Below are 21,151 nucleotides of genomic sequence, written 5' to 3'. Positions count from 1 at the left end.
CAGGTAGTGTTTTTTTAATCTTTAAAACTTTAACATTATCATAAGATTTGGCACACACAAAAATTTCAATGAATATTTGTTGGTAAATGGTAAGTAAATGGATTTCAGGTTTGTGGGAGAAGTGGAAAATAACCTCTTCTTACCTCACACTTTTGATATTTGCCAGATAATACTTGAAATCCCTTTAATAACATGACACACAGAAACTTTGATTGCAACATCAAAGTAAAGGTTGAAAGGCCTGCATCAAGGGAGTAAGCAACTTAGGTGCCCATTTTGGGGAATTGTATGCTGTAACACTCAGCTGTCTCTGGTGTCTATACCAACCAACTAATTTTGCTTTCCCAGTGAACTAATTAATACCTCAAATTGTCTTCAAGGATTTCCTCATCTTTGTTCATATCTTAGCAAAGCAATAAAGAAAAGTTTTCTAACAAGATAATCACTTCTTTTCATCAAAAATGTATCCAGACAAGAGCTGTGCAATAGAAATAGAATATAACCCCACAAATACAAATGACATATATTTTTTTCTCATACTCACATTAAAAGAAAAAGGTGGAATTAATTCTAATAATATAGAATATATACAATATATAATATAATATATAATAATATAGAATAACATAAATTTATGAAATTAACATAAACACATGGGACATTTTACATTTTATACTTAATCTTTGAAATCCAGTGTGTATTAATTATATTTATAGCACATCTTAATTTAGCCACATTTAAAGTGCTTAATAGCCACATGTGGCTAGTAGCAGCTCTCTTCGACTATGAAAATATGGATGACATCAACTTCTATTAATGATCACAAGTCAAAGGAGAACATGTTTTCTCCAAATATCTTATCACCCAAGGAGATATAGTACTTTCCCTAATATAATTTTTATGTGAGAGTTTTAGAGGCCATGCTCTCTTTCTGCCAAGTTTCTTGATAACTTGTTAATATAATATCTCCAAACTTGCATATTTTAACAGAGAAGATACTTTCATCTTACTATTTAATAAATGTTCTGAAGGTCTGAGAACCCAAGATGGTTGATGGATTTTGTCTAGACTTGAGAAGATCATTCTTTCTACAATGTAAATATTTCTTGGAGAAATTATTTTTTGCTCTAATTATAAGTAATTGGCATGTCAAGTTGGTGTAAAATGCTTTTCATAATGATACTTTAATTTCTTAGCTTTATACAAGAAAACTCAGCTGACCCTGTCAATAGTAAGTATGCTACTATACTACTATGGCCATGATCAAAAATAAATTTAATTAAGCCATACATACTGTATGCAAATTAGTAACATAAGCTACTTGGGAGGCTGAGGCAGAAGGATCACAAGTTCAACACCAGCCTCATCAACTTAGCAAGAGACCTGTCTCAAAAAAATAAAATAAAATAAAAAAGAAGGAGACTGGGGTTTAGTCAATGGATGATAGAGCACCCTTGGGTTTTACCCTCAGTACCAGAAAAAAAGCTATGAAAAATAAATTTAATAAAAGGACACCTTTCTTAATGTGTTACTATTAAAAGTAAGACATTTGTTTGTATAAAATATTTTTAAAACTATGTAAAGACATAATATTCATATACATATTTGCCCCTAAACGCCTCAGGTGAATCATATAGATTTTTTCATCTTGATTTCTATATAATTGAATTAAAAAGAAAACACACAGCAAATATTCATTGCTATACTTTGACTTCCAGTATTCATAGCTATAGGACTTTGACTTCCAGTCCAACTTCTTTGAATGTCCAGAGTTTGATAAATGAACTTTGGAATCTGCTTTTAAAGCCTCTTGAAAGCAATTCATTTTACTTATCTAAACTGATCTATAGCTCTTGTGGGTTTGAAATTATTAGCTAAGTTCTAAAAATTAGCTTCCATTCCAGTTGTTGTGGAAAACCACCATGGAGTACTTGCCAAAGATTCTGCAGAAAGCTCTTTCTTTGGAGCCTGAAGTGGATGGAAACCCCTGAAATCTGTTGAAATACTTATTATATTTTCATGATAGTTTAGCTGTTGAAATAATTTGAGATCATTCCTGTTCAGTCAACATTTTCCTTTTGGTAGAGAACATATTTTAAGGATTCTTAATATATTGAGGAAACTGTGGAAATAATGTTAGACTAAGAATTAGGTGTCTTGCATTCTTTTCCAAGTTCTGTAGCTAGCCAGCTATACTAATTTTCTGGGCACTAGTTTACTTATGTGTAATATGATGAATTTAGAATAATTTATTTCTAAGTCTCTATGCAGTTTACATCGTGTGACTTAATTATAAATCTCACCATCAGGGATAGAAAACATTTATGATATTTTTAGTCTACTTCAAACTATAATCCTATCCTTTCTTTACCCTCAGTTATTAAATGTTTAAGTCTCAGACTAGATTAAAATAACAACAACAACAACACAACAGCAGGCATCTGAGACTTCCTTCACTATTGGCCATTAAATGTACCAAACTCTCTGTATCTTCACTCAGACTCATGTTGTTTTCTCTGTTTTTGTAATATACAAAAATAAAACAATAAAAACCTTCCCACTTCAGCTCTAAACCCAATCATCCTTTACTTACTCAAAGACTTTTTCTATATACTTATATTTTTCTTTTCTATTTCATTATTCATATTGGCATGCAAAGGTCTTCCAAAATCTCCTTTAAAAATAAATTAAAAATAAAAAAGTCCTTGATTCCAGATCCTTTATAACTATTTCTCTCCCTCTGTGCACACAGCCCATCTCCCTTCCTAGGGTTCTATACTTACTATTTCCATATTCTCCCTTCTGCACACTTTGCACTGACTTATATTCCTATTACTTTACTTCAACTACTTTTGCTAAGTAAACAATGACCACCACATCTCAGTCCTCCTTTCCCAAGGAAGGCCTCTCCTTTGGGGATTTTATGACACCACACTGTTCTGGTCTTCAGCATATTGTCTGGCCACAACTCTCAGTCTCTTTTTTCCTTGCTCCTCCCAACTATCACACCACTGAATTTTATAGTAAAGAAGACTTTGTTTGAGTGCTTGTAACAAATTACATGGCTTTGAATACCTTGTATTTTCAGATTAATTCCCCATTTAACAATTTACAGGCTCTCTCCATTTTGATATGTCACATATAACTCTAATATAACAGGCAGTAAATAAATTCTTTTTTTATTTGTGCATTATAATTATACCTAATAGTTGAATTCATTATGCCATATTCATATATGCACATAATTGGATCAATTTCATTTCCCAGAACCTTCCTTTTCCCTACCTTCCTCTCTCTCCCAATCCACTTGCTCCATTATCTCCTCTCTTCAAATAGATTCTTGATCTCTCCCCACTTACCTCCCCCCGACATAGAGTATTTCCCTCTTCTAATCATCTACTTCTCAGAACACTAAATGGAAACTCTATTCAGTTAGTTGTTTGATCTCAACATCTAGGAATCATTCTTAATATTTTTCTCTATGATGGTATATAATTAATCACATCTTGTCATTCTATACCTTAAATATGTTTCCTCTATTTTTACCACCTCCACTATGATCCTAGTAATCATATTATACATCCTAGTATTTATCTGATTCCAATAATGTTTTCTAAACTATAGCCCAGAGATGAGCTTCTTTCAATACAAGTATAAATTTGTCCTTTTTCTGCTTAAAACTTTTTTGTTGGTTCCTCTTAAAAATTAGTAGGAAATCAAATCTATCATTTTGACAAAGTTTCAAAAAATGGGCTGGAGATGTGGCTCAGTGGTAGAGCACAGCATGCACAAGGCCCTGGGTTCAATTCCCACTGCCGCACACACATGAATAAATGAATAAAGAAGCCTTAAATGATTTTCACCTCTGTTTGCCTCTCTACCTCACTCAGTGCCTTCTACCTCCTCATTCTCAATTGCCACAATCCAATTGAGATAAACCCAGGTCTTTATTCAATTTCTGAAAGAAATTGAATAAACCCAGGTCTTTATTCAATTTCTGAAAGAGACCAACGTTTTTCTATGTAAGGGTCTTTACCCACACTGTTGTCAACTTAAAAAAATGTTAATCACCATCTTCTCTGAGTAATGCCTTATTATCCTTCAGAAGAAAGTTACATTATGGTAAAACTAATCAATAGAAAGTTATAGTAGTTACATTCTAGACAGATTTCAGAATTAGAAAAATATGAATAGAGTCATTCATACACACACACACACACACACACACACACAATACTGATTCTTTAGAGATGCTTTTACTGGTTCCTCCTTTGCTAAGAAAGTTCATTTGTATTTTCCAGAAAGCTGTATCTTTTCCTGTCCACAAAGTACAATCTATAATTTTAATTTGTGCATTATTTATTCATTGTCTACCTTCATTTTTAAATTATGCTTCAGAAGTTCAGGGATCATGCTTATTTTATTCACTGCTAGATCCTGATGACCTAATTCAAAATATTGAATTTTGTAGCTCTGGCATCAATATTTGTTGACTAAATCTAATAGGAGAAGGAACTGATAGAGTGAGCAGCTGTATTGTGAGAGTCAGAACAGTAGCCTACCCTTCCTGGCTCCCAACAGAGCTCTTCCTCCACACACCACTGTTATTTCTCTCCATGACTCATTCCAACCCAGTGCAGACCATGGAGTGCAGGCCCACTGAGTCTCCTTGCCACCAAACTCAGCACTGATTTGGCCCCATCTCTGTAAGCCTAACCCTGGAAGGTGCCAGGCCCTGAGTCATGCTATCTCACAATCCAGTTTCTGGGGTTTCTCTGCCTGTCTTAAATGGCCGTGGCCTTCCCCTCTTCCAGTTCTTCAACATATTGTTCATCTTCAAAAGAAGACACTTTTCTTCTTTCCTATTTATATTCCTTTCTTTTCTTAGTCCATGGAAAACCTTGCTAATTATGCAGTGTTCTTTCTTCCCCTAAAGCTTAAACTAATTTCTTATTTTCCATCACTGAATGATGTGCTGACAGTTGCATATTGCAGTTTTCTTCTGCTAACCACTGACATGCACAATCAGTTTTACCAGAAAAAGGTGAATGAACATCTTTATCAACAAAGACATGACCTCTCATAAATATAATCAACTGTGCAGAATAATAAAATACCTAGAGGACAAAATGTACAACAAATATATTCATGTGATAAGCTGTCTTCAAGTACTGCCAAGCCATCTTGGTGATTTGGCAGACCAGGTGAGATAGGAGGCAATTATAGCAAATGGAGAAATTTTAAAAAGAAAAAGAAAAACACAAACCACTCAAGGGAGAAATGGAAAGAATGACCTCTCAGCGGTACATGAAGACGCACAGCAGGTAGTGGGGAAAACCTCTTCAGAGACTACAGAGTAACTGAGTGAATAGTGAACACAAGAATGAATTTCCAAAGAAATCATCAGACATAGCATATAGCTAATAGGCATGTCAAACAATTCTAAATAAATTCAAGTCCAAAAACTATCTCAGAAACTTCCCACTGGCCTAGGATTCAAATCTTTCAGTGCAGGGAGTTGTGGCTCAGTGGTGGGAAACTTGCCTGGCATGTGAGAGGCAATAGGTTCGATTTTCAGCACCACATATAAATAAATGAATAAACTAAAGGTCCATCAACATCTAAAAAATATACTTTAAAAAATCTTTCAGTGCAAAGAACAAATCAAGCTTGATTCTCAGAATGTCATTTTCCACATCTCCCCCTCAGTGCTCACGTAATGTGATCTTTCTTGATTTTAATGCACTATGCATTGTTATGCTCTAATTCTGTTTTGGGGTGGCTTTTCTCATTTAAAAAATAATCTATTGAATATTTTGATCATTCTAAATAAATGAGGTTTTTGATTTTAGAGCTGTTTCTTCTGTAGCTGTAGCAAGGAAAATTATAACTAAATTCAGAAACTTAGTTATAAATTTATGAATTTTGTGTGAGAGGGAATTTAAATTTTGCAGTATCTTAAATATCAATTGTTCAAATAAATCTTTATGGTCATTATTCACATTAGTCCTGAAAACAGAACAATACAAAACCAATCTCATAGATAGCAATAACAAAACCAGAGGAATTTATCTCCTGAATTCAAATATTTTTATGTTAGTCAAATATAATATAAACTTTAAAATTAAATCTACATAAATATTTAAGATAATGAATATTTCTGGAGGGAATTAAAGGGGAAAATGGTCAATATTAAATATTGGGTATAGGTATTGTTACCAATAACATTCTTTTTACTAAGGTAATTTAAAATTTAGATATATATTATATAGAACTTGTCTATGTAATTACATAAACTTGTATTATATAATTCATGATACTTTAATAATTATATTTACATGTAATTTAATTAGTCATGTAGGCTATCCTAATTTGGATGATTTTTGCCTATATTTCTATATTTAAGATTTATTTTATTGAACATAAGATGAGCTTAGATTTTTTTTAATATAGTAGAAGAACATACATATATAATGCTCACAACTTGATACATATGGAAACTATAACAGCTTAAAATGTTAAAATGATAGATGTATTGATGGAGAGAGAATAAAAATTACTCCCCTGGGGATGTGCCAGCTTTGAGTCTGATTTATGATCTGTTCTTACAGTTGAAAATAGCCAGGGACTCTAGGGGATTAAAGCATTGAAATTTTGCTCTTCCCAAGAATCTTCAACACAACAGCCATGCAATATGTGTGGCAGTTTCTGAAAGCCAGTTAGTTATAGAAATTAACTTCAGCTTCAAAGAGGGTCCCAACATTATGAATCTGTCCCCAAATCAGAGGCATTAAAGGCATAAAAGCAGAATATACTGCATATCAGTGACAGTTATCAATTTTTCCTATAATGGCTCATGTTTCCACCTGCCCTGTACCAGAGTGTACACATCTGCATCTACACATTTTTTTTTTCTTTATGTGACTTAAATTTTAGATTTTTATCTTAATCTTGTTACTGATTTCACTTTTTGGTATTAATCACTAAATTCTAAATCATTTAATTTCTCATCCCTTAAGTTAAAGAATTTGTTGAGATAAAAGATAATAAAGGGTCAGAGATATAGTTTAGTGGTAAAGCACTTGTCTAGCATGTGTGAGGTACTGGGTTCAATCCTCAGCACTGCATTAAAAAAATAAATAAACAAAATAAAGGTTGATTGATAACTTCAACTAAAAATATTTTTTTAAAAAGCATAATGAAGCCATTGGAATTCTTAGACAATGTAATATATTACAAGCATAGACTGCCATTGAAAATGTCATTAATGTCATCTTTATTTTAATGCCTCAGAATAATCCACATAGAAAAATAATTGGCAAAAAACAAGTTGAGAATAAAACGAATTCCAACAACCTAGTCAAAAATAATGAGAAAATAAAAACATCACTATTTGGTAAAATAAGTAAATGCATGCCCACTTTGCCCAACATTTACCTAACATAATTATTTCTGGGAACCTGGAATATGCTCACTAAATCACAATTAATTTTTACCGATGTCTAAAATTGGTTATAAAGATAACACATTTATCTAAGAGGGGCTGTGCAACTTAAATGTTAGAAAACCTAAAGTCCAACCAAGATCAACTTCATCAATGGTCTTACAATAAGATCCTTTTCAGAAATGTAAAATGATAAAATGTCGCTATAATACACAGAAACTCATAGAGAATATGTATTTTTGCAGAAAAATGGCAAAACATGCAGTCATTGTTGTGGATTTACATTGGTTATTGAATATCCAACAGGTATATGGAATGCTTTTATATAAATATTACATTCAGTTTTCAGGATAAGTTTGCAATAAGCTGTATTGCTATTTTTGAGATCAGTTAACTGATTGATCAGCAAGATAATATAACTCACTTAAAGTTTAATCAGAAAATGATAAGCTAGAATTTGAACTCAAACTTAATAACTTCCAGGTCTTTTATCCTTTCTTAGTATTATACTGATATCCTCAAATGTACAAATTCCTATTTTTGTATGCCAGGCAGCTATGAGAATATTGAACACAAGGTACTTATGTGCTTACAAATCCACCATTAAAAGAAATATACTAAACTATGTGATTAGATTTGTGGAGATGAATTTACACTTCCCTCAAATTTTCCTTCAAACCAAGATGCACATCTTGGGACCTGGGTTTCCTGTTTGACTTGAAAGTAGGCAGTAATTCCTGAACACACTAACTTGGTCTTGTGATAATCAAGTTCTAGCTCCTCAAGCCTAGCTGGGAACCAAGACTACTGCCAAGTAGTCTTGTTGTTCTTTCAGAACTCTTTTTAAAGCTACTCCCATCTTAATTAGATGAGGTAGATCTTCATTTAGCAGTTCAGACCACGAACACGCTAGACTAGTCTCCTCAATACCCCCAGAACACTCCATTGCATTCCACACCTCCATGAATTTAAACATGCACAGCTTTGCTTAGCAAATCTCTCCTTAGCCCATGGGAAATCTGCTTCACTTCCAAACCCAGATAAGTTCCTCTTGCATGAGAAAACCATTTTGACCCTTCACTGTTGTTTCTTACTTTGAACACTTTAAAAACTTTGTGGTCTTTCATCTTTCTGACTTTCCCTCATAATATTTAAGAATCATTTGAAATGAATAATTTGGTTTAGCTTTTATTCAAAGCTAAGGTTTAAGCTTTAAGAGCTGGAAAAACTTAAAGTCAATATCAATTCTGATAACATGTGGGTTGTGCTTGTTGATTGATTGACTCTGCCAGTATCTTCTGGAAAGTTAGAAAGAGAGAAAGATCAGAACCTGGCCTTAAGCCATCCTCCCTGACTCATATATATTCAGGTGCTGAGGAGCAAATAATGAGGTCAAGCCTCAATAACATTTTTTAATGAAAATTTCCAATGTTCCACACAATGTGATGGAAAAAGTACAGATTTTGAAATAAGACTGACTGCTCTGGCTTTAAATACTGCCTAACTCATCTACTGCCTCTCTGATTAAATAATTGCAGACTCTAGGTAAGTTACATTTTCACTTAAACTTTATAAAATAACACATTCTTTACAAAGCGATTAATATTAGAAATAATAAAGTACATGATGGCATCTTGGAATTAGTTGATAATTAATAATAAAAAATCAATAATAGTATTATTTCTACAAGATGAAAAGATCAAGGCACTGTGACTGCTAAGGTTATTTATTTAACTGTTAATATTTTTATTTTGCATGGACCACAAAATTTTGTCCTTTATTTAACAATGGATCATAAACTAATGAAACTTAGAACTGCTTCTCAACTTCTCAGGAGTCTTAATGCTGATGCTAAAACATCAGGGGCATTAATTAAGATTATAATGGTTATATGTAAAATCTAGATATTTAATTGATGCTTCTGTGAATTATACAAAGAGTAATAAGCATTGCTTCAAGAGCTATTTGGGCAGTCCAAGGAAAACTACAATTGTCCAAGATATTAAGTATTTTTGTCAGAGATAGTAACTAGTACTTTTCTTTTGACTTTCTGAGAAATACTTGAAATAGTTCTAAAAATATTTTGAGGGCTATTTTATAACATAAATAGTAGTCACCATCTCTCCATTTGTGTAGCATAATTTATATAATTGTTTAATTAATATTTTATGATAGAGTTTTTGCTGCCATCTCTCACTCCAACAGGAAAACAAAGGAGCCTGGCAATGGTGGTGTGTGCCTATAGTTTCAGCTACTCAGGAGGCTGCGGCAGGAGGATTCACTTGAGCATGGAAATTTGAGTACAGCCTTGGAAACAATAATGAAAATCTGTCTCCAAAAAGGAAGCATCACCATCACCACCACCAACAAGAACAAAAAGGAAAACAAAGGGAGAGGTGCTTTGTAGATACCACTGTTTCCTCATTCAGTTATAGGGTAAACATTTTCATGATCTCTAAATTGCAGATATTTGGTACATTTTCGGAGTTGCTAAAGTCTATATACCTGAATTAAACCAAAAGCTAACTAGACACATACTATATGTGAATAACAACAAGAAGAAAGAGTCAAACTAGAGTTGATTAGGGATGCTGGTGAAATGTTGAAAGCCAGTACACCCCAGTGGGCCTTAGGTTCAGGCAGTCAGGAATCAGCAGAAGGATAGCAGAGGGAAGGCACTGATTGTCACTGAACACCTGCTTTGTACTGGCTCAGTATTAACAGTTAATAAACATTGTCTTCTGAGTTCCACAACAGCTCCGTGAAACTAGCATGTTCCTGCTTTTACAAATTCAGAAACCATGAATTAGTGGAGAAGCATAACTCATCTACTGCCATACTTATATTGAGAGAGATGTATAAATTCAGTCTGTCATTCAACTTGAATAACTTTCAACTTGCACACAAGGAGAAGGGCTGCATTGCTTGGTACATCACAGAGGGAAGTAATTGCACAATTTCTTTCTCTCTTTCTTAGAAATATGCTCAATAAGAGTTTATATGCTGCCATCTACTTATCTGCATATTGTCCATTTGGCATTTTGAAACACCTAAATGTAGAGTAATTTCACTAAACCCCCAAAACAATAAAATCAAATATTTTCACCAACCCTGGGTCTAGTTCCTTAGCATTTGTAATCTGAAAGTGTGAAATCTGAAATGCTCCAAACTCCCCAAATTTTTGAGTGCTGACATATCGCTGCAAAAAGAAAATTTCACATCTGATCCCACATAATAGGCCGGAGCTAAATGACAGGTACATTAAAGTACATTAAGCATATTGTATAAAATTACCTTCAGCCTACGTGTATATATAAGGTGTATTTGAAACATCAATTAACTTTATGTTTAAATTTGGGTCTGATGGAAGATCATCTTATTATTTAGATGCAACTATTTCAAAATCCAGAAATCATGAAATTTGATACATATGTTGTTCCAAGCATTTCAGGGAAGGATTACTCAACTGTTTATATCTGTATGTGCATGTATATATGTGTGGGGGCAGTGGGGTGTTGATAATTCATTTTATTCAATAGCGCAATTAAATTTGGTACTTCACAGGTGAAATGATTGTGACCCAACATACCTTGAACATGAAGCTGTTGTGACTCCTTCTCTTTTGCCTGTGTATGTGTAGGGGGAGTGTATGAGTGTGGGAGTATGCAGGCACATGTGTGAGCATACACAACAAAAACCACTATAGTTTTTACTGAGATGAAAGATGGGCATTTTGCTTTGGATAATTGGGGTACACTTTCTGTCTATTGAAAGAATTTATTGTTAGCCAAGACTAAGTGAATATATAAAAACAATAGTTTGGTTACATTGGAAGTATAATTGAATAGTCTAGCTAATAATTAAGCCCATACAAAGAGCCAACTCAAACATTTTAGGCAAAAGGATCCAAATTCAGAGATTTGATTTGGTTCAAAACATAATTATATCAAGTAAAACGTCAACAAGTAGGTGACTGTTATATATATTATCAATTATGCCCTAAAGATCCCAGGGCAAAGATTTCAAGGTAAGCTATGTTCCCCAGTCAGGGACATAATTAAAAAGTCGATTTTGTCTTGGACTGAATAGAAATTTCAAAACATACTATTTTAGTGTGATTAAAATTTAGACAAAAAAATTTCATCAGCTAATGACAAAACCATTACCTTTTCCATAACATCATTATTGGTCAACACCAGAAATGGACATGTATTTTTGCCTTCTTAGATATATGATATGGTCCCTTCAATAATAATTACATTTCTGAGTAGTTTGGTTTGCTCTACTTATCTAAATTTGAGAATGAGAGGATGAGTCATACATGAGATTCTTCACCTGGGCTCCAAAGGATTCATGAATGATTTTTTTCTTCTATCCAAAATCTTGATCACACACTGGGTTTCATATCCTAGAGAAAACTATTTATGCACGGAGAAATGTTGAAGATTTTAAGATAATTTTGACTGCTTTTGATAAACTGATAAGGAAGAGCATGCCAGTTTTAATTATTTTTATAAAAATGTTTTGAAATGTCTTCTTCATAAATTACTTATAAAATTTAAATTACTTTTAGAATAAGAGATAAACATACATTTGTAATTTTTTTCCCTGAGGATACAGGCAGTGTTTACATCTCATTATAAAGAGAATGAATCTCCTATTTTATGTGTTCTGACAGTGTAGAAAAGTGGCATATTCTCTAGACAGAGATATGCTAGCTTCAGATTGTATGCATTTGAAGTAACTGGGGGCCTTCTTTCATGTTTTGGTTTTAATTAAAATTTAAATTAAAAGCTCTGAATATAAAATAATATTTTTGAACACATATCATTTGTATATAGTACCTCATTTGTGATGCTATGTTATCAGAATGTTTAGATGAACATCTTAACCAAGTCTTCAATTTGGCTGAATCGTTGCCATGGTGAACCAGGAGTCTACAGAATAGGTATATTTGCACTGATTATGCTATAAATTTCATCCAACAAAAACATCATATTTATTAAGCAGAAAATTATGATATATAAATCAAGTATAATCCTAAAAAATAAGTAATAAAATCACTCAAATTTTTAAATGATTTGGATAAGGGAACTTCTGAATATTTTAAAAGACTGCAATTTTAGTTTACATGTGGGAAACCTAAGTTTAGAAAAATTATTTTAATAAATTAAAATTTACAGAAGATTATCAGATATAGATGGGTGGGATTATAGTATGATGTATATCAAATACAAATCAGCAACAGACTCTATTCTGGACATCAACATCTGAATCTTTGGATTTCAAATGCCAACCTAAGGCAACAATATAAAGTTCTTTGGGATTCATGGATATCCATGAATATCACTAAACCTCATCCATCTGCATTATAGATGATGCACTAAGGGTGACTTTTGCACAGCAACTTGGAAACACAACTCTGTCTACTTAACTCCTTGTCAAATTTTGCATATCAATTCTATATCCTATGACTTTATCTTTTCCAAAGCAGTCAACTCAATGGTCCATTCACTGTCACTTAAAGGATATACTTTCCGATTTTGTAGTTTCATTTTAAGTGACTATAACAAAGAATCAAGAAAAAACAAAAATGCTATAAAGGCATCTATAAAATTATAGTTAGATGATTTGTTTTCCTTCTAACTACCCGCATTTTTTTAGGCTAATCACAGGAAGTACCTTGTCTGATTGTGAAACAGTGACTGTAACTATCTTTGTAAGCATCCCTCTCATTTATTTTAGATCCTTTATCTAGATACTACTTTATTTTTAAGCCATTTTAAAAAATATTCACGTTTGGGGTCAAATAACCAAACTAACTGCCTAAAACCTTAATAACCTTGTCCTAGACTAAAGATTATGATTTCAGTAATCCTTTATAGTGTAGCTTTTATTTCCACTAACTTTAAATTTAATTCAGAAACCTTGTAATAATGATGTTAATGTTTTGAAAAAAGCTTCATGACATCAATCAAAACATAGTCAGCTTTGTACTGTGTATATTCTGACAGGTTAATTATTGAAAGATCTCATTTGGTATTCATAAATGATACAGTTTTTAATTCATAAATTACCAAAGAGATGAATAGTTTTTTAAATCTAGTTTCCCTTTGCATCTTCTTCAAATCTCTTTGGGAATTAAGAATTGGTGTTAATATTATTAAAAGTATAAGGGAATAAATCTATTGCCTCAAATGGGCACACAGCCTCTTATGATCTGGCCACAAACCCTCTCTGTCTATCCTTATCTTCCTCTCCCACAACTAAACCCCAGAAAAATATGAAGAGCCAATTCCTGGAACACAACCTTCCCTATCCCTGTTCTTTGCCTACATCCATGCTGCCTGAAAGGATCTCACTTCTCACCCCCTATACTGCAAGTTTGTGTGTGCAGTGTTTGCTGTTCCTATTAACTCAATGCTCACTGCATACCAGGCTCTTTACTTAGAGCATTATTTAATCTGTGCCTTGTACCAGTCCTGTTTTACACATGAGGAAACTTTGCCTCGTCACCCATCTAGAAGTGACAGATCTGAGATTTTTTAACCAAGTAGTCTGATTGCAGATCCTTACACAGTGATACATAAACACTGAGATAACTTGATTCCATGTCTCAATAAATTTTCAAGTTCAAGAATAAAATAATATTTCTTCCATGGATATTTCATTGACCATGCCAACCTTTCTCTCCCTGTTTGTCCTTGTACCCCTCTGAGGTCACACTAACTTTTTACCACTAACCAAGTTAGTGATGTGCACATATTGTTTTCTTTGCCAGCAGTAGCCTTTTGAGGATGATGCTCTGATTCATTTTGCTACCCTCTGTAGTAAATAGTAAAGTGGTTTTCACACGCTCAACTCTGTATTCTTACTTGTTATATGAATTCACCGGTGAAGGAATTAAGAGGTAGTTCAGACTGTTTCACAAATGTCTTACCACAAATAATTTAAATACTCTACATAGCCAGCCAATAAAATGATAAGCATAAAGATCCTAATTGAGTATTTACTTCTTCACAAATTTGAATTTTCTAAGTTGGGTTTATGGCAGTGAGCAATGGTATTGGGCTCTTTAGTTTCAAACACATTCATTCAGTCAAATGTATTATTTGATTTTACTGAACTAGACTATATAATTAAAAATTATTGTTCCCGGAATCTAGGTGAATTTGGCTCACTCTGAACAACAAATTAAAAATGGAAGAAATTCTTTGTAATAGTGACTTTATGGATATAAGTATTATATTTTACATGATACCAAGCTAATGTAGTCATTTAAAATTTTTGAATATAAAGTGGATATGTTAATATTTAGAGACACTTATGCTTATTCATTCAATTTCTTGAATTTTAGGGGGGGTAGGAAATGACTTGAAGAGTATTTGAGTCTTATCATTCTTAAGCCATAAAAAGATGGCATTTTCTCCCCCTTTCTCCACATGTTGGCATTACACTTTGACAGCTGTAAAATAGAAGTTTTAAAGTCTTATTTCTGTTTATATAATAACAACAATAACCACAACTCTCAAAAATATTTATAACCACATATAAGATGTAGAATTATCAGATTTAAGATGTTCCTTTTATCTGTTCAAACTCAAATTTAATATATACCTTCACAAAAATTACATAATTAAGAACAAGATAGCTATTTGTAGGTTAATAGTAGCTAATTATTGATTTCAGAACAAGTATTCCTTAGGAGATTTCAATACCATTTTTCTTTCAAGTTCTGTAATATAAGTATATTTATCTCACCTGGAAAAAATTAAAATACAAAAACTAATTACTCCAAGCACAATTTTATCAGTTTTAAGCATGCCAGAGCATTTTTAAAAAATGAATTACTTTGGAATGATTTTTCATGGACTCCTAACTGGTCATTTTCTCCTAGTGTCTTAAAGCTCAAATAATGAAGCCATGGTTGTTAAATACATTATGGATTATCAGTGACAGAATACTTATTTAATAGATTATATAGAATAGTGGGAACAAGCTGGAGACTCAGAAGTCCTGACAACCATATAATTTAAAGGAGAGGTTTTCTTTTTTCTTTTTTTTTTTAAACAATTAGGTCCACACTAAGAATAGTGCTAAATTATTTTATTTATTCTTGTTGGAAGAAATGGGCCTCTAAAGCTTTCTTTAAGATTCACCTAAGTAACTAACCAAGAAGCTTGTAGGGTCTGCCACCTTACCTAGAAAAATTATGACATTTTCTATGAGAGATGGGTTATTCTCTAATTAGAATGCTGTTGCATTCCTTACCATTATTGATAAACTTACCATTCTTACTAAACTTATTGCCTCCAACTTACAAAAGAGTTTTCAAAGGTAAAGTATCAGAAAGATAGCAAAGAAAAATTGAGAGTGGTGTTTTCTGGGATGAAATGCACTCATATGCTCCTTTCACAAGCACACCACATTGTTTTTTTTGTTTCTTTCTTTTTGTCATTGTCATATTGTTGTTGACTTTTTGTATACCCTAGGCAATGTTGCCCAGAGATAAATGCATAACTATCCCTGCTTGTTTCTGACACAAGAAAATGATGTAACACTCTCATTTTGTTCTTCCTTATAAAAGGAACAAAAGACTGAGTCTACCCTTGACAGATGTGACTCCCAAATCATTAACACTGGCCAGCCCTTTTGTAGAATCAGCCAGTGGAATTGAACACAGTCCCCCCCCAACTTTAAACAAAGCCATTTAATTTGGTCTTGGCAAAAGAAAAAAAAAGCCTAAATAAATAAAAGGACAACATAAAGAAGCATAGTTTGCCGATTCGAACCTACATGCAAGCCAGAGGAGATTTATGATTTTGTTTCCCGGGGAGGGGGTGACTAACGCACGCACACTGACCATCACCGTAAAGAGGTAAAGAGAGAGTGAAATGGCTCAACGTACACACACCCCGCTCCATACCGGGGACGAGTCTCCGAGCTGCGGCTTGTGCTCTCGGAGGGCCAGGCTGAAGCTGACCGCCCCCACGGCCACGCTGGATACCCCCAACCCTATCTCCAGCACGGAAAGCACCAAGAGGCTCCCAATAATCTGGCCGCTGGTGCACATCCTTCCTGGGTCATCATTCCTTTCAGATCACAGAGGAAAACCAACCATCCACCTTCTTTCTTCCACGATTCTCCTCACCCCTTCCACCCCCTACCAGATCCTAAAACTTTTCTTTCTTCAGCAGCGAAACATTATCCACAAGGACTGGATTTCCAGAACTGGAGACCCTCCTCCCTGGCCCGGTCAAAGGCAAAGAGCTGCTCCACCCACTGGCACGCTCAGACAGGGATCGTGGACAGATCTTCCTGGGCTTGATAAGAGTCCAGAAGAGATCACAGCGGTAGCAGGGCTTTCAAAGAGCCTGAGACGGGGGAGACCTGGGAGCCAGAGCCGTGCTCAAGAGGCGCTGTCCAGAGTTCTGCCGTGTCCCAATCTCCGCAGGGAAACCCTATTCCTTCCTCAGCCTCCAGGACCTTTCAGGGTCTCTTTTCTTTCCTTGCGGAGGAGAATGAGCTTAGCTTCCGGGAGAGCCTAGGGGGACTGCTCAGAGCTTCTCTCTGCCTCTGCCTCTTGCCTCCTCTCCTTTGTTTTCGTGGTATTGCAAAGTGCTTCTGCAAGTCTCTAGGTCCCCTGGCGGAGTCGGCGAATGGTATTCAGCACCACGCTCCTCGCAGTCTCCGTGTCGCCAGAAAATGCGACCTTGTCTGATGGCCTCTTTCCCTCTGGGTTTCTTCTCCCTCGTCGTCGTCCTCTTCCTCCCCCTCTCTCTTGATCCGATTCTCTCTCATTGCTATGACCTCATTGGAATTTAGGAGGTTGACGGAGGAGGGAAAAGCCTGATGTATTTGTGGGTCTAGGACCGGTTCTCTTGGCTAGCCCTTGATCTGCCCCGCCCGGGGACCCTAACCACAGGAATCCAAGAGATGCCGACCTCCGCATCTCCCCCATTCACTCCCTTCTGGGCTTCCATCCAGCAGGGAGAAGAGGCGATGCCTACGTCAACGCGGGGCTCATTCGGTGTAAAACTTTCTTCTTCTGCGTATACGCGGGGTGGTGGTGGCGGGGGAAGGGGCGGGGGAGCAGTGAGCCAGGAAAGGCAGAGAGAGCAGGGGCTGGAGAAGAGCCAACACTAATTTCACTAGACTCCGAAGGACCCTTACAGAGGAACTCCTCTGTGCAGATGGGCTGGACTCAAGCCTGCTTATAAAGAACGTCCACTCCAGGCTATCAGGACCTGTCAAGTTCCATATCCCAGGGAGAAGCAGCAGTTGGCTGGAGCCTCACTTCAGTGAGGATGTGGCAACAATTCTCTCTAGCCCACAGATCCCTGCTTCCCTCTAGGCGCACTGCAAGTCCTGGGATGTGTAGCCAGACTTGGCCCAGCTGGTAACCCTCTGTTACCACTGAAATTCAAGGACTACATTGAAACAGACATTAAAAAAAAAAATCGTCTGCCTCAAAGCACAACCGTTTTTGATTGTCAACCTTAGCCAGAAACATCAGCGCACAGACCAAGCTTGGCCTGAGTATTTTTGTTTTGTCATCTTTGACGCATATGGACCTCCAGATGTGTGAGAATCGCTATATTTGAATCTTGTTTCCATTTCTCTGGTCTTACCCCGTGAAAAATCTCAAGGTATGCTATTAAGGATATCCAGAGAGTAGGGGAATGAGAAAAGGTTTTGAGCTGTGGATCATCTTTCTCAAAAACTGGGTTCTGCAGGTAGAGATGGACTGAAGGAAAACAGAGTAAAGGAGAATTGAGTAGGGGTACAATAACATAAGGTTAGTTCATCCTGACCTCTAAATACGTGCAGACAAGTGCACAGTGCAGGCACTTCGGTTACTGGAGACTTCTGTTTTTAAAGCCACAATATTGAGAACACAAAATCTGAGTGACCTATTGCCTAAATTCTGTAGCCTAAGCGCTACTGCCAGTGTTCTTAAATTTGATTTGGGGCTTGTTTCACAGTTTAAATTCAATTCTACAGAATAACTTATTTCTTTATGGCATATTTATTCTGCAATTTTAAAACTTGAATTTTTCCTTAAAAATAAAAAGAAAGAAAAAACAATTACATGTTGTTTGGCCTTAAAGAGTTGTCAGTTATTGTAAAGTTAGAGAACAATTTAAACATTTATATTGAATAGTAATTAGTGAATTCACTTGCTACTTCTTAAAACTTGGCCCATCACATAGCCATTTGCTAAAATCCTTCAAACAATTTTTGCCTAGTGAACCATAGTTTACTGTATTTAAATATTGTAAATGTCATCTAAATGATCCAATCTATACATAGAAATAATGAAGGATCTGTGTTGTCTAATCTTTGGTTTGAATTTAGTCATCATGGTTCTTTTTGTATTTTCTTCTTCCTTTTACATAAAAGAATAATTAGTTGTTTAATTAGTATTTATTAAAATAAAGTAATTAATGCAGACATGGAGAAAAATTAATAGTTTATTAGAAGAGAACTTAATATTTGTAGAGAACATAGCGTTGGCATAAACAATAAATGAAATTCAAAGAGAAATGAACAAATATTGTCTTATGGCTGAATTTCTATCACTGACAAATGTGATGGCAAGAAATAAGCTTACTTAAATACTTTAAAACCAAATCAGATATCCAAATATAACCAATCTTGATTGATTCTGGGACACTGGTACAGTCCAGAACTTTGAAAATGAAAATTTACATAGAACAAATTAAACTTCTCTTTACTTTTAAGTAACTACCAATAAGTCACAATATACGAGAAATATTCTCAGGACTAAAGTTAAAACAATCACTATCCACAAATGAAATTACATATTATTATGTGTTTAAAATTATGTCTGTCAATGTAAGAATTTTCAATAGATTCTTACATTACTTTTTCTGGCACAGAATGTATTTTGCATACCTGGTAAATTGGTGTTAAATATTCTCCCAAAAGAAACACGAATGCATCTAAAACTTCATAATTGCAGAAACTAAGAACAAAAAATGGGTTAAAACTGACAAAATGATTTATTATTATCATTATCCCTAAAAATTATTTGTTAGAAAAAAATTATAGGATTTAACCTTTAATAGAGAAAAACTACACAAACTACATTGCTATTCAAACTCTAGTGCCTCCACAATTTGAAAATTTAGTTTTCTTATGTCATGGTGTATCAAAAGTGTTACTCATGAGATCCATTGAAACTTGGTTCAATATTTTTGAATTTTTTTGAATACCTCTTCAATAAAAGCAACAATATAAAAACAACAACAAAAATCTCAAGCTTGCCACCTGCTGGCTTGAATGTGACACAAGTAGATGTGTGAGTAGCCGCAAAATAATTCTCATAAAGCTCCATCTCTAATAAAAAATTCTCCATTGTTGTTCTCTTTAATGACCCAAGTTTTGCTAGTAAGTATTCAAGATTTCTGAGGTATTCATATACGCATTTACATAAATTATGTTAATAGATATTTATTTGTATAAAGAAATTTCTAGGAATTAGAAAACAAATATACCCTGCTATGATCTGAAGAAGAGTCCACTTTTATATTAAAAGCTGTGTCCCCAACCTGTAATGCTATTGGAAGATTGTAGACCTTTAAGAGGTGGGGCCGAGTGTAAGGTAATTAGATCACTTGGAGGACAGGCTTTGAGGAGGACCCCATCCCTCTTCTTTCTCCTTGATTTCTGGCTGCCATGAGTTGAGAATCTTGTTCCCCCATGTGGTTCCTGCCACGATGTACTGTAGGCTTACCACAGGTTCAAAAGTGATAGGGCCAACCAGTCATGAATTGGAATATGTAAAATTGTGAGCCCAAATAAACCTTTCTTTCTTTCAAATATATTATTTCACATATTTTCTTATAGTAACAGGAAGCTGATAAATACACGTCCTGTTTTAATGTAATAAAGTACACTGACAAAAAGACCACTGTACTCAATTCTGTAGAGTTAGTTTTTGAGAAGCCCTCAGATTTTAAATGATTACTTTTCATAATTATGATCATCATGCTCTGATTTACAGAATCTAAGCTTTAGTTATAAACAAATCTGATGATCACCATGTGCACTGGACTGAATAGCCAATGTAGTAAAAAACAATCAAGGGAAAGAAAAATCACAAAATTATTTCAAACCACTTGACAGTTTTGAAGTGCTCAATATACATTTTGAAGATCTATATGTCTACTTTAATACATACATACATATACACATACACATACACACATACATATATATCCCATACCAATGAGATAATATGGTATCAAAATGATTTATTATTATCATTATATATTATAATGATAATAATAAATCATTTTGTCATATATATGCCTAATTATTACTCAATAAAATATATGTATATTTAAGTGAATATAACTCAGTACTTTATTTTTTTTGTAATAATTCAAAAGGAAGTTTAAAACTGGACCACTTGGCCCTTTCTCTTATCTCCTCTTAATTCAAAATGCTTGTATCTCTAAATAGCCAGTATTCTCTTGGATTTTCAACACACTCAAACCCCAGTGGAATCATCTTTGTAGTTGTAGCCAAACTGGCTTAGTATGCCCACCATGGCCAGCCACTGTGCTTCCTGTCATAATACCACTTTATCCGTGCAGACAGTGAACACTTACCTTTCTTGCACTGTGTTACTTTATGGGGTTGGTGCTTGCCACACTTCTTACAGAAAGTCTGGCAAGT

At 34.5% G+C, this 21,151-nt stretch overlaps 1 protein-coding gene across 7 annotated transcripts in view; it reads right to left on the bottom strand.

Annotated features, from left to right (window-relative positions):
- Tmem196 (transmembrane protein 196) overlaps positions 1-17,743 on the bottom strand; it is a 62,888-nt gene extending 45,145 nt beyond the window's left edge. The window contains exon 1 of one of the 7 annotated variants that reach the window (XM_078039992.1): positions 16,353-17,743. In XM_078039992.1, the coding sequence (XP_077896118.1) occupies positions 16,353-16,517 (165 nt within the window). In that variant the 5' untranslated portion in view covers positions 16,518-17,743. The remainder of the gene's footprint in view (positions 1-16,352) is intronic. The other 6 variants (XM_078039988.1, XM_078039990.1, XM_078039991.1 and 3 more) reach the window with 6 other exon arrangements.
- Positions 17,744-21,151: the final 3,408 nt, after the last annotated feature.

The sequence above is a fragment of the Ictidomys tridecemlineatus genome, chromosome 2 (assembly GCF_052094955.1).
Source record: "Ictidomys tridecemlineatus isolate mIctTri1 chromosome 2, mIctTri1.hap1, whole genome shotgun sequence".
In the NCBI taxonomy this organism is placed as follows: Eukaryota; Metazoa; Chordata; class Mammalia; order Rodentia; family Sciuridae; genus Ictidomys; species Ictidomys tridecemlineatus.
The sequence above is the reverse complement of the archived record's forward strand: the minus strand, read 5'-3'. Positions and strand labels throughout refer to the sequence as shown.